Here is a 15,456-nt window from a genome sequence, read left to right on the forward strand (position 1 = left end):
ATATCACGATATCATATCAATTGTGATTTGGCATATCGTAAATATCATGGTACGGCATAAGTGTTGTATTTTCCTGGTTTGAATCACTTATGCCCTATTTTATACTTTTAATTATTTTTCGAAATACAAAAAATAGCCGATCTATAAGCTGAAAATGTAAAAGAAAACATTATCGTACATATTTTCGTGAATTTTGAGGTATGTGATAATATAAATATTGTGATATTTGAGATTTTATCCACATTGCCCATGAAGCCCTAATATGAATTACTGCCTGTAGTGGAAATAACAATCCCCAATTAAATAAATAAAATCGATTTAGGAGTGGCTCAGAAAAGCTGACTGTAAAAGAGACTTTATTGCTGCAGTTATCATGAGTCATGACTGGGGAAAGACAACCAAAACAAACAGGACAAGGTACAGTTGGAGGCCATCGATATTGTCCTTTTCTTTTTGCTGAGGTTTGCGTGATCTGCGCAAAAGGACAGTTAACCCCTTTTGGTGTTTTAAACATTATGTTATAATTTAGCTATTGAAAAATAGCAGATCTACAAGCTCATAGCGCGCCACCGAGTGGCGCGCTACGAGCTTGTAGGTCTGCTATTTTTGAAAAATCGTGAAAATATTTATTTCAGAAAACTGGAGGATTTAGAAGGATTTTTTAAAATTTTGAGGTCAGGCCTAAATGGGTCAAATGATAAGGGACAATATCGGTGGCACCCAACTGTATGACACTCTTTGACCCTGCCTACCGTTGCTTTGGAACATGTCCATCTACTCATCTGTAGAGGTTTGCACCACCTCACACATTTATAGCTTAAATGGCTTCTAGTAATGCACAAGTCTTCCATTCCATTTAAATAGGCTAAGTTTGAATTTAGTGTGAGGTGGTGCAACTGGCTCCTGAACAAGAAATCACAAAGGTTTCTTCAACTGTGCTGTGATGTTTCTTTTTCATTGCCTATAGAAAGCCTCTTAACCAATTACTAAACAACGGTTTACAAAAATACCTGATCTACAATCTCAGAATGTATCGTATGGCGGCACGTTGTGACCTTACAGATCTGTGATTTTCACTATTTTGAAAAAAATAGATTATATTTAAATGATTATATTTAAATGAGAAAAATTGTAAACATTTTCCCACTATAGGTCAAGTTTAATGCGGTTAATATTTGTGTTCCTTTCGTTCAAGGTCAAAAAAAGAAAAGAAAAAACAATCCAATTCAAATAATTAAAAAAGCGCAGGTCTTACAGACGGTGCTGAAAACGGCAGATTGACTATTAGATATATAGACCATTAAGACATTGTTGTTGAGTGACTGCTCCCCCCCCCCCCACACACACACACACACAATGGCAGGTGGGTTGGACAGTCCTGTGTAGCAGAGGACCGTCCTGCCGACTGTGTTGTGTCTAGGTTGTTGTGTCTAGGTTGCTCGCCTTTATCTACTTGGTTTTCATGACCCGGGTCAATTTAGACCCTCCGTCTAGTCGGTAATTACTCCGGAGAGCTGTGGCCCTTAACCATCACAATAACAGACAGACGAATCACATCAGCCCAGACTTTTCCACTCACAGCTTCGGATTATCAGGAGAAACGAATGGGAGAGGAAGAAAAAAACAAACCAGAAGCGATTGGTTCCAAGAAGTTATTTCAATCAAGGAATTTGATGAGCGGCATTCTCGAGGTCATTTTTGGGGTATTTTTCAATTTTGCCGTTAGCATTTTCTTGCTCGCGGAAAAGTGGCATCAAAGTGCCTTTTTGTTTAATTTAAAACAGCTTCTGCCAACTTTCACTACTACTGATGAGGATGCTACATTTGAGAGAAAACAATATACACACACACACACACACACACACACACACACACACACACACACACACACACACACACACACACACACTAATTCCTTCTTCCCATTCTTGTATTTACCTAGAATCGAAGTAGTGTGTAAAATCCAGACAATGGAGGGAATTCACATCGAGAAACAATGATATTTTCATTTCTGTGCTGGGCGTTCGTCTTTGATTTGGGCCCACCTCCCGCAGCCCACCTTGAAACCCTGTCAAGGCAGTGAGAAAGTGAATACGGCTTAGTAAACACTTTCTCTGTCTGCCGCTGGTGTGTATTTAGTTTAGAGGGCATGCCAAGAGGCTGTTTTCGCTTGGGTCGGGTGTCTGTAAACAAGTGGTACAACGACGGCAGCCCACTCCTTCAGAATCGGAGGTGGCACACTCTGAAGTGTTCGTGAAATGCGTGTTTGTATGTGTGTTTGTCTTATTTTTGTGTGTGTGCGTGCGTGTGGCACGGTGCGCACGTGCGCGTGTGTTTGGACATGGCATTCCCTCTTCCTTTCTCAGCCTATCTGGTGGGGGGGGGAGAGACACAGAGAGAGAGAGGCAGCCCCCCCAAATCTGATGGGCCGCCAATGGGTGATGAATTATTCCCTGTCTGAGTCTCAGCATCGGTGTTATCACAGAGCCTGCCACTGCAAGCAGCCGGTGACAGCGGTGACAGCCCCCAGAAAAGATTTAGCACTGACAAGTGATACTTTCCCCATAATACATCTGCCTGGCCCGTGTCCCCTCTGTCCCCCCCACACGCTCTCCACGCACAGCACAGCGCAACGCAACGCAAGTTTTTATTTATTTATTTATTTATCATACCTCAACTTGTATTTGTTAAAGGAGGGGCTGGCTGGGTGGTGGTCTTGGTGCCTCTGTGGCACTGTGCGTTCTGGGTATTGTGTATATACATCACCTTGGAAGTGAGGTACCAGTGGGTCGTGGTGCGCAAACTGAGACGCGTGTACTTGTCTCCTCGAGCCTTGCGTGGGTACCTGCGCACCTATACATACATACATACATACATATATATATATATATATATATATATATATATATATATATATATATACACACACACACACACACACGGGTCCATTTGGTTACATTTGTACACGCGCCGAGTCAAATGAACACTCATGATTCCATGGCGCGAGGCTCAGTCTGTCACAGTGTGCCATTAGGGGGCTCTCGTGCTTAAGGAATGCTTGTTTCAGTTTTTTTTTCTCCCTTACCCCGTCGACAAACACCACTAAGACATATCTCCCCCCTCCTTGTTTTGTCTTCTCTCTCTCTTTCTCTCTCTCTTTCTCTCTCTTCTGCTTTTTTCTTCCTCTTTCCCCTTCTCCTTCTCCCCTGCAGAAAAGGTCACGTATCGCCTACAGTGATGAGGTGCGCAACGAGCTCCTGGGGGAAGACGGCGGGTCCTCGGAGAATCAGGTGAGGCGCTAATCAGGGGCCACGCCGGACCCCGGTGGTGGGTGGGTGGCTGGTCTGGTCTGGAGCCCCCAGGGTGAGAGGGAAGAGGCCCCCTCCTGGGGGCCACGTCGAGGGCCACCATCGCAGTATTGTCACCTAGTCATGCGGAAGGAACACTGTTTAATGCAAAGCCACCGAGGATGGCTAGTTGAATGGGCCACAGGACCCAAGTCCAGCGTCTGGCCAGAGCCAGATTGGGGCGCGCGTGCGAACACACACACGCACAATCGCACATGCGCGCGCACACACACACACACACAATCACAGAATCACTCTATTCAACTCAAACTCCAATACCACAGCCTCCCCCACTCTATATAACTACCCCACAGCTGTTCTCCAGCCGTGTGTGGACTTATCCATCCAAAAGATTCTTCATCAGTGCACACACACACACACACACACACACACACACACACACACACACACACACACACACACACACACTCCTTTAAACTCCAAGGGAGGCGAACCTGCACAATGCGGACACTCACAATGAAAAGGGACCTGGGTTCTGCTGTTGTTGATAATTAGACTCAGAAAATCATTCAAATGCTTGATATGATACTCCACAGGAAAACCTAAATGTTTTATTAATTTTGTTTAATATTAGTCTTTGATAAGTAAAATCCTGAATTCTGTTTGTCTTTGTGGAAATTATAATCTAATATCTATTAAAGGAATGTAAAATTGGCATATTGTTTTTGAAAATGAGGCAGTGATTGGAATGTTCGTTTGAACATTTTAATGCAGGCCGATGAATTCCAGGGATTATACACAACCGATAAAGACCATATTAACAATCTTTCTTCCATTGTCGCTAGAGCAAGAAAGACAATACAATAAGCACGAGAAATGAACAATGTCTTCAAAATACCCTTGATTCATTCATAGCAGATTTGAATATGGTAGTGAAGAGAGAGAGAGAGAGAGAGAGGGGAAAAAAATCAATTATCTTAAATTGTGATCTTAATTGCCCGAAATACGCCACATGTTCTTTTAAACTTATATTGTTTTGAATAAATGTGTGAAGTGCCGCATCAAAACAGCAGCACATCAACGGTTTTTAGGAGCGCACAAGCGTTTTAACATTTCAGACGCTCTTACCTAGCGCTCACCTGCACATCTGCCACTCACAAACAAGCACTCTCAACTCTGACCAAAAAGCCTTTTGACTAATTATATATTGCCTTTAGAATAGGCTGTCAACTCGCACGAGTAGCTGGGTGCCTCAAAACGCACACAGACACACACACACGCACGTACACACGCACGTACACACACACACACACACACACACACACACACACACACACACACACACACACACACACACACACACACACACACACACACACACACACACACACACACACACACACACACACATAAATAAATACATTTGCATACGCACACAGCAAAAAAGGATGTCACAAAGAATATACGAATGCACATTTGCACATTTAGTCCCACGGTGCTTTGTAAAAGTACAGTTAGATGATCCACAGCTGAGCGAAGCTAAATAAAGTTGTCTCCTCTCCAACGCGTCCCTATTACCATTTCAATGATGACCCGTGCACCGCACATCTTAGAAACATATGTATTGCGAGCCGAGATGCGTAATTGATATGCATATTCCCGGCAAATTAGCCAGACACAGAAGTGACTCTGACATTTTCTACACAAGTTGGAAGGAGATGTGCTGGCAGAAATGTCACATTTTAAGACAGTGATGGTTCTTATCAAAATCTTGTCAAAGGACTGCAAGGAAAAGAAAAAAAACTACAGCCTTCATATCTCATTTCAAATGTGTTTACTTCTCTTTCATAAAAAGCAGAATTTATAAACAATTTATAAATCCAGAATTCACGCCTTAAAAATTAAATAAAAAAAAACAATCGTAAAATAATTATTACTTATTGTCTTAATATTTTAATTATATTGCTTATATAGCAATATTACTGATATTATAAATTTGTTGCACTCCTTCAACAATCCATTGTGCATTCAAGGATCATATTACTCGATTTTAAGCATTTCATAGACAATTTAAAACACATTTAAAAAGCCGGTATTTCAAGTGCAAGTATTTGTTGGTTTGTTTTGAAGGAGACGAGTACATACATAAAGAATGTGGAATATTGCAGTTACACCTCGGCATCCTTTACCTTTACAAACATAACATACAAATGTTATTGACAACAAAAAACGCCGCACACACAAGGACAAATACAAAAAAAAGTGGAAAATCCTTTAGAAAAAAAATAAAGAAAAGGGAAAAGAAATGTAAGGTTAGTTAGACTCAGAATTTTGGGTCAATCTCGTTTAATTTTCCCTGGCTTGCTCAATAACCTTTACCTGATATTGCATTATTTTATAAAAATGCAATTTAGAGAGGTCATATCATAAATGGTCTAGACAGCAGGACCCAAGATCTTATATGTAATGCTGAAACTGTTGAAATTAGGCTAATAGAAATGTACCTTTTTTGCCTACTGTGAAACAACATACCGGTATGGTAATAATATTTTGAACACACTCACAGGCATGGAATGTGTTAATGTTAACGCTAGATATTTCTCCCCTTTTCCTCCCAGGTTGCCATATTTACTGTACCTCATTTTAACCCATTTGGGCCTGACCTCGAAATTTAAAAAAAATCTTCTAAATCCTCCAGTTTTCTGAAATAAATATTTTCACGATTTTTCAAAAATAGCAGACCTACAATCTCGTAGCGCGCCACTCGGTGGCGCGCTATGAGCTTGTAGATCTGCTATTTTTCAATAGCTAAATTATAACATAATATTTAAAACACCAAAAGGGGTTCCCACCCAAAATGGGTTAAAAACTTGGGGAGATAATACGAGACTTGGTTCTCGCTGTGAGTGGAGTGCTCACAACTTCAGTCTCTTCTTTTTTTTATTGAACGAGACAGTGGTGATAGGAGAGGGGGAAAGGGATGGTGGGGGCCCAGGGCAAGCTGGTCAATTTAATTCCTGACGATCTGAAAGAGGTCAGGATCATTTCATATAGCCCTGGCTGAGCAGATCATTACTAGTCACAAATCTGTTGGTTACATGGCAAGGATTTATAGCTAAGTAAATAGGGAGCCGTCATAAGTTCTGAAAATGGCGCGTTGGCCCCACGATAATGGCCAAAGGACAATTTAATAGAGTTCGGCATTTATTCGTTATCTGTATGCGAACAGAGACTGAATTGGCGCTATCGCTCGTTTTTTTTTTCTCTTTTTCATAATGTGGTAGGCTACCATTGCACATTTTTCCCTCTCTGATTCCCCTCTGCATGCAACACACGCACAAGTGCGGACACACTCGCACACAACCACATACCACACACAAAGCAGCGAGTGCACACACATACACCCATTTTTCACACACGAACACTCTACGGAATAGTTTCGATTTCAGTCACAGCAGAAGGCTTGGCCACGAGAGATTGTGCTGGTTTGAGCCGGCATGGACCAGATTTTACAGGCTACAAAGGAAGCAGATTACCACTTGTATCGAATTCCGTATTGGATATAAAAAAATGTCTTTTGTTTGAAAAAAAGAGAAAAAGAAAATGCTGATTATCATAACAGAAAAATTGCAGCAGTGCATTTTTGAATACGGGCCAGCATCACAAAAACATAGGGAAAAGGCACTCATGCAGGAGTAATTATAAAATATACAATTTGCCGTGTTTACGACTCTCGGTATCTCTTGAGCAAAGCTAGCATCCTTGGCTATGGTTGAAAAGAACATATGCCAAAGCAAAATAAAGCTAAATGGGGAAAAAATGGTAAACACTATGGCACAATCCTCTCCCATAGTCTCGGCAAATCCTCTAGGAGGACTTGCAATCAGTCGGGCAGCACAAATGAGCTAGAACAAGGTTTGTTTGGTAGTCATTGAGTCGGACGGCAGGGCTGAGGTGGGGGATCATTGGATCTGCTGGGCTTGTTGAAGCCCCAAATAAGCACATCTATAGTGTAGTTTTAAACTTTGCCCTGCTCCATAATGCATTCTTGGTGGGGAGTCATGACCTTTGGAAGAAAAGACACTTTTTCTGTCTGCAGAAAGTAGATCTTGTTCTCACCAAAAACGGAAAGAAAAAGATGCATGGGAGCTGTGCGTTTTGTACAAATAATTTGATCTACGCTACACAGCAAAATCCTCTTGATAATTTAACAGAGTTAAATGGATACATAAAGACAAAGTATTTTTCTATGTATTGGTTATGACATTTTCAAGGCTGAGAACTCTTTAGAGAAACAGACATGTGCCTTCTGTTGTGAATACGGTGACAGTCCTTTCTTCCCTGGTTTCAAATGATCCATACTCGCGTCACCTATTCACTCATCTTTGCACTATTTAATTTAGAAGGCAAAATCTCAATTTTAAAACGGTTTTAGGTGAATGCTGTGATTTAGAATTTGCTGAAAATACTTATTTGTTTAAATGTATTATTGTGTGATAAAATTTATACTGTGCAGAAATCAGTGGTTCAATTAAATAGAGATGATTTATTTAGTATAGTGTAAGGTACCTTTTGTGAGAAGACTGTAATTGGATTTAGAGTGTAAGATTGACACATCAAGTTGGAAGAGCCTTAGCTAGATTGTCACATGACTTGGTCATTTGTGCTGGTAGACGGATACTTCTTTGTGTTCCTCAATCTGTCACTCGTTCCCGACGGTGAACCAGCCTTATTTCTTCCCCTTTTAAGTCCACAACTGAGTTTGTAATTCATGAGCAAGGCAGTCTTTGCCACTTTATTGGCTATATGATGGCAAATGGTTTCAAATCCCGCTAAAATTCCAAATGACCGGCACATCTAAATGAGGTAAGAGTGGGAGTAATGGAGGCCTTGAGCGTACCTTCAGATCTGCTAACCTTTCATCTCAGCCAAGGGACGGAGATAACAATATATTTATGGTATATTCACCTTCTCTGCCATGTGTTGTTCTCCAAAAATAAGACCCCTGCCCCCATTTTCTCTGCATTCCAAGAACAGGCTGGGGAAGCAACCTTTTAATTGTGATCAGGCTTGATTAATTGTAAATGTAGTGTTTGGTGTTTTTATGACTGACTCTTTATCAAAGATCCCAAGTTCCCCATGACAGAGAAAAGGAATTGCATTTCCTATTTACTTCACTTTAAATCCAATATTCTCTTTCATCAAAAATGAATAGCTAATGCTAAGATTCATATTTCATGACCTTTGGTTGTCCCAATAATAAGCTCCACTGTTATGTATTTATGTATATGTATACATGGCTAGCCTCACATGGCTCTCCATACATAATCAACACAGCAGGCATCGGTACTGAGGTACATAAGGTACATGAAATATTGACAGGATATCAGCATTGATGCACGGGGGCAATAGAGGACTGGCTCAGCGTTTCTCCATCTCCAGTGAAGGCACACAATTGTTTCTCACCTTTTATTCCATAGATTCATTCCAACAAAATGACACACACAATATAAATGACTTCATCCATACATACTATACCCACCCAAATGGCATTTTTCACAGTGCTGACTGGATTCCAGTCTTATTTCTTTCCCCCTTCTCTCTTGCCATATGACGCTCTGTGATGTTCCCTCCTTGATGATGCTAGTTGAGATGCCACAAGTCGAGCCATCCACTCCCGCTCTTTGTTTAACCCATTCTGGGCGGGAACCCCTTTTGGTGTTTTAACTAAGCATTATGTTATACATTAGCTATTGAAAAATAGCAGATCTACAAGCTCATAGCGCGCCACCAAGTGGCGCGCTATGAGCTTGTAGGTCTGCTATTTTTTGAAAAATCGTGAAAATGCGGCACAAATCTTTAAATATATATTCTTTCAGAAGACTTTTTATTTTATTTCGACGTCAGGCCTAAAGGGGTTAATGTGACAGCGCCACAACTTGATCTTTGTTTGTTCAAAAAAGTCAGCGCGAGTGGCGTGTTTAGCTCCGTTTAATGTGTTTGTCTTGTGATTTCCGAATGCTAAACATGCAAACGGATAAATCGTCAAGGTTAATTCCGCTCCCAGCCGCATGAGTGATCTGCTCGCTGCCATGTGTGTGCTTTTTATCTCTCCTTCACGCTCTCTCTCTTTCTCTCTCTCTCTCTCTCTCTCTCTTGCCACCTTCTCTTGGCTTTCCTGTGGCAGTTGATAAAGTTGCGTGAGGAGGTAAGTGGCTTTCTGCCTGCACGTTTTACATTCTGTCTTCCCCCTGAAGACTTCCTTCCATTCGCTTCTCCTCTCTCCTTGGAAATAACGTCGTTTTGGACATTTCCTTCGCACATCTAATTGAGCGACCCGCAGGCCAAGGCCTCCGAGAAGTCATCACAAGTTTATAAAGGCCTGGCTCTGCTCACACTAAAAAATGTGTAAATGGAGATAAGATATTAATGCGATATCCATTTTTTAAAGCCGATGGTAAAGGTGGCCCCAGCAACGGAATCCTGTCAACATCTTAATTATAAGTGGATAGTGCTGCATGTAAGATTCACAATCCCCTCATTTGCCTGCATGGAACCAAATGAGTTGCTGCCTCGTGTCATAGTAATGAATTGGATTAGCGATAACATCATAACAGTGATGTGTGTTTTATCCAACCCACGATGTCAGTGAGTGGGACAGATTGTGTGGTTCATGTTGTTTTGTTCATTCACCATCATATACCATCACCAGACACAGAGATACATCAGTCATACTTAACGCATTTTGGGCGGGAACCCCTTTTGGTGTTTCAAGCATTCTGTTATACTTTAGCTATTGAAAAATAGCAGATCTACAAGCTCATAGCGCGCCACCGAGTGGCGCGCTATGAACTTGTAGGTCTGCTATTTTTGAAAAATCGTAAAAATGCGACACAAATCTTTGAATAGGTATATATTCTTTCAGAGCGAACTTTTTTTATTTATTTTGACGTCAGGCCTAAATGGGTTAAATGCAAAGCTTTTCAAAGTGGGGGCCGTGACTGCCAGGGGAAGGGGGGGGGACCATGGGGAACAATAACTGGAAAGGGAAGGAAAAAGTAAAAATAATAATCATAAAATAGATATAATAATTCTATGTTATTTCAAATTCAGTTCATGGTGTCTTTATTTTGGCAGATAATTATTGTCAAGATGTTTTAAACATAAACAAAGAAAGAAAAGGTTTTCTAACATGTTTGTGAAAATAGCAGATCTGACTGTTGCATAGCAATGTGTTGTCTATCTGCTATTGTTTAAGCCATTTTGGATATAGGGGGGCTGCAGCCAGAGGTTATAGCTGTTTGGGGGTCCTTGGCATGGAACCTCAGCCCCATGTATATCTGTTTCCTCTCATTTAGATGAGAAGTTAACTTGAGCACAGATTGATGATAAAATGATGATGATGATGATGATCTGTAATCTGCAAACAGGTAAAATTGTTCAGGCTAAGATTATTCAAGGCTCTCTAAGCTATGTCTTATAACTGTCAGCTAGCTGGATGTCATACTGTACATTGAAATCAGGATTTTGAAACGGATAGGATAGATTATATCCAACACTCACCATTGGATTTATTTCCTAATTGGCGATCTATATCAGACATTTCGACTCGAGCTGAGCTGCTTTGAAGTGTGGTAACTTAGTAAGAAAGTAATACGCTATGTTGTTTGAAAAGTATTACTGTTCATGTGACAGGATGTGAAATCATTCTTGTTTCAGTAGCTTTAACAGCTGTGGTTTGACACTGCCCTCTCCATTTTAGGGCATTAAACTTGAGTGGAAAATCCTGGTACTGAATATACTGTTGACTAGATTTTCAAAACTATTATACCAATATAAAATGAAAGTGTTTGCTTAGGAAACCATTCGTCATATAGTTACTTTTTGTAAGATTATTGTTAAACTAATTGCCAAATGTGTACAAATTGGATCAAATGTTGTATTCATACAGCACCATTGTTGGGACTGTAGGTCGTAAATGGACTGCATTTGTATCCAATATGCTTTTCTAGTCTTCTGGCTCCTCAAAGAACGTTGTGATGCATGCCTCTTTCATGCACATGTTTACACCCTGATGGCAGAGGCAGCCTTGCAAGGTAACCGTCTGCAAGGTGTCAGTCTGCAAGGTAACAGTCTGCAAGGTGATGGCAGAGGCAGCCTTGCAAGGTAACCGTCTGCAAGGTGTCAGTCTGCAAGGTAACAGTCTGCAAGGTGATGGCAGAGGCAGCCTTGCAAGGTAACCGTCTGCAAGGTGATGGCAGAGGCAGCCTTGCAAGGTAACCGTCTGCAAGGTGATGGCAGAGGCAGCCTTGCAAGGTAACAATCTGCAAGGTGTCAGTCTGCTTGTTGGGAGCAGTTAGGGGTTCTGCGTCTTGCTCAAGGGCACTTTGATGCGATGCCAGGAAGAACTGCTATCAAACCAGGAACTTTTTAATCGCAAGATGACCGCTCTACCTCCTAGAGCTGCCGCCCTATTCTTGATATTGATAGCAGCATTTGAAGCAAGCTCATACTAGTTTCTAACACAATAAGTTAGCTTAGCCTATTCCATTGCTGAGTTGCTATGCACATTTCTGCTGTTGCGCTGCTTGTCTTCCGATTCAATAAACTTTATTGTCTATCACTTGGACAGAAAAGTGCACATACAGTAAGCTTTAATTCTAATGACAGAAACTGTTTTTGAGGGGCGCTAGCAGTGGTACTCATACAAGTCTGTAACTCTGACAGTATACAAAAGGAACCATTAGGTTCCTTTTGAATGAACCTGAAAATGTCTTTTGGACATTTCAAATTCATCAAACCGACAGCTGCTCCATTGATAATTGGATTCTGACTTTGTGGACTTTGTGGAATTCTTACTCTTATTTTCTGTATCCTGTGCTTTATACTGGAGTACTGCCTTGACAACTGAATTTCCCTCATGGGATCAATAAAAGCATCTGTCTATTCTACGGTATATGCACTGTATCAGTATCGGTATGTACGCGTTTATTGAAGTAGGCATGATCCATGTGGTGTGGCAACGTAGTATGGAGGGTATGCACAATGCAGAGTGGCAAATCGAGTGGCAAAGTGAATTTAATGTCGTTTAACGTTTCTGTTTGTATGGGCTGTCAATGCCAGAAAGTCGTTTTTTTGCCACTCGGTAGACGTTCCCGCATAACTTCTGGGTATGATGATGATGCCACACGCATACCTTCTATTGCTTTGTAGACATGAAGGGGCAACACTGTACCGTTTTGCATGGAGTGTGCTTGCTTGCAGCCTTGCACTTGCTATTACATGTGCCTTTGAGTGATGAACAATGTCCAAGACAGCTACTGTACCCTGTCCTCCCGAAGCAGAGGAATTCAGTTCCTATCAAATCCTCTCCATTCACCGTCATTCATAATTTACAGCTCCAACTGGGCCCAGACGCCACTTTGTCTTCTGTATCACTTTCATATTAGCTTTGCTTTGTAGCCCCTTTGTACACCTGCCTTTTTATTTTGGTGCATTTCACCCTAGCCTGAGGGTCAAGAGACAACCCCGGTTACCTCACCTGTGCCCCCTGCCCACCCCTTGTTGTTTTTACACGGTGCTGCCCGTCTGCCTGGGCTGTGTTAAGTGGTTTGATTTCTTCGCCATCGCGGCTCTCTTTTTTTTTAACCCTCCTTGCTCTTCCTGCATTTGAATCAAAGGCTGGCACGGCTTATGCACATTTAAACCCCGCTTTTAAAAACTATACTTTTTTTTTCTTTCTTTCTCTCTCTCTCCTTCAGCTGGAAAACATGTTTAAATATTTAGCACCCATATTCACAGCTGTTTGACACTTGTAATTCCTCGTCTTACAAGTCCCAAACAAACGGCGGCGAAGATCACACAGTCAGCCTGAATCACAGCTGTCATCATTATTCACTTTGACTCTCCCCCCACCACCCTCATTGAAATAATAAGGAAATCATCTGAACTTTGGAAAATGGTGATAGTAACCGCCTGTGTTTGATATTGAAAAAAGGCAGGAGAGCGAACGAAGAAGAGGGGAGAGAGATTTCTTTTGAGCTGCAGCTGCATTGTTCTGGGGCTCCCTGTTAATAACTTACAACCGACGAGTGTTTCTTGATGCACGCGCACGCATGCGCACACACACACACACACACACACACACACAGAACAACAAAAAACACCACTTTTCGTGACTCACTCCTAAGAAGGTCTTTGTTCAAAATGTAGGTGTCAGATGAAAAAGCATACATGCATACGTGCAAATGAGAGGGGGGTGGGTGGCAATATTTACCCTATATTGTTCTTAAATCTTTCGCTGTGAGGTTGCATCAGACCATCTTATGCAATTTAGTTAAAACCCCAAGGTTTTCCTTCCAGCCGGTTGGGTATAGCAGACGTGTCTCGCAGGTCACCGTACAGAGGAAGATGGAGAGTGCTCGTGCTCGCTCTTCTCATGCTTCCACAGTGGTTTCTATCAGAGCCACGGGGGTCAAGCATTGATATTGGCAGATGTAGCACACTGGGAGTTGGCACCCGCTTAGCATTTCGCTCGTCAAAAAGCGCTGACAAAGACATCTGGGCTCTCTTCCACGCCCCGTCTGACAAATGGAAAACGGGCCGAGCCACTTATTCTCTCCGCGTGCTGCTCGCTTATGTTTATGCATCTGTATCATTGTGCCAGTGATGCGAAATTCATACTGTATATTGGAGGGAAAAAAAGACTGGCCCAGTTGTGTAAGAGTCACCTCCGGTTTTAGAAGAGCCACATACAGTAGGCGACATCTCTACATTTTGGCAGGGAGTACCCGAGGCATTTCGCTTTTAATTATGTGTGCCCCTTTTTCATGTCCCCCCCCCCCCCCCCCACAATGTCATCCTTGGTGCTGCCCCAGTTGTTTTGTTAGGAGGCCCATCACAATGTGGCGTTAACCCATTCAGGCCTGACGTCGACATTTTTTTAAAAAAATGACAATTTTCTGAAAGATTTGAGGCACATTTTAACGATTTTTCAAAAATAGCAGACCTACAAGTTCATAGCGCGCCACTCGGTGGCGCGCTATGAGCTTGTAGATCTGCTATTTTTCAATAGCTAAATTATAACATAATGTTTAAAACACAAAGGGGTTCCCGCCCAAAATGGGTTAAACCGGATCTATGGCAGCTGCACTCTCACCCCTTTCCTTCAGGTACCGTCCCTGTCAAACTCCAGGACACATTATTCTAATGAACACACACACACACACACACGCATGCACACGCATGCACACTCACCCCACTGGTGCCTCTACTTCCCTGCACCCCACCACCACCACCACTACCACCCCCCACATGCACACTCCCCTCCAACCCCTAAAAGAAGACAGAACGAGGAAGAGAAAAAAGAGAGGGAGAAAGAGAGAGAGGGGGACATTTCAGTGGGAGAAAGCTTTGAAGTGGCTTTTCCATCGTGGTGAGTTTGCTGGCCGTCTCCCCGAGACGCGTCACCTTTTGCCGAGAGGGAATAGGAAAATCACGTTTCGAATGGTAATGATAACATACTAATCACTTGAGCACTTTGAAGAAGCCGGAGGAGCGAGCTGCTCTGTCAGTATCCCCGACTGCCTCGCGCTCCCAGGCATACACGCAGGCACACACGCAGGCACACACGCAGGCACACACACACGCAGGCACACACACACACACACACACACACACACACACACACACACACACACACACACACACACACACACACACACACACACACACACACACACACACACACACACAGGCAACAGCAGCCGTGGACTAGGTGTATTAGCTTTAGCGTTGCGTGTCAATACGTCGCCTCCATCTCAGGCGATCCATAGGGGCTCATTAAAGCCCGATCCCACTGCCCGCCACTGCCACTAACCCCCCCCCCCCCCCCCCCCAAAAAAAAGCATGCACGCACACACACAAGTTCACTCACATGTCACACACGTACACACACACACCCCACAAGACGTGGCGGCTATATTACTTCCTGGCGATGGGCAGCCCACACAACAACACGCCCAGCCACCGTCTGTCCATCCATCCATCCATCCATCCATCCATCCATCCATCCATCCATCCTTTCGTCTACCCACCCATCATGCCAGTCCATCATCCATCACCCTCTCTACCCTTATTAACTATTAAA

General features: G+C 42.5%; 1 protein-coding gene across 2 annotated transcripts in view; it reads left to right on the forward strand.

The window, feature by feature from the left end:
• vti1a (vesicle transport through interaction with t-SNAREs 1A) overlaps positions 1-15,456 on the forward strand; it is a 170,010-nt gene that overhangs the window by 31,701 nt on the left and 122,853 nt on the right. For both annotated transcript variants that reach the window (XM_079493261.1, XM_079493260.1), the window contains exon 4: positions 3,213-3,290. In XM_079493261.1, the coding sequence (XP_079349387.1) occupies positions 3,213-3,290 (78 nt within the window). The remainder of the gene's footprint in view (positions 1-3,212; positions 3,291-15,456) is intronic.

Source organism: Electrona antarctica (genome assembly GCF_951216825.1).
Source record: "Electrona antarctica genome assembly, chromosome: 22".
Taxonomy (NCBI): Eukaryota; Metazoa; Chordata; class Actinopteri; order Myctophiformes; family Myctophidae; genus Electrona; species Electrona antarctica.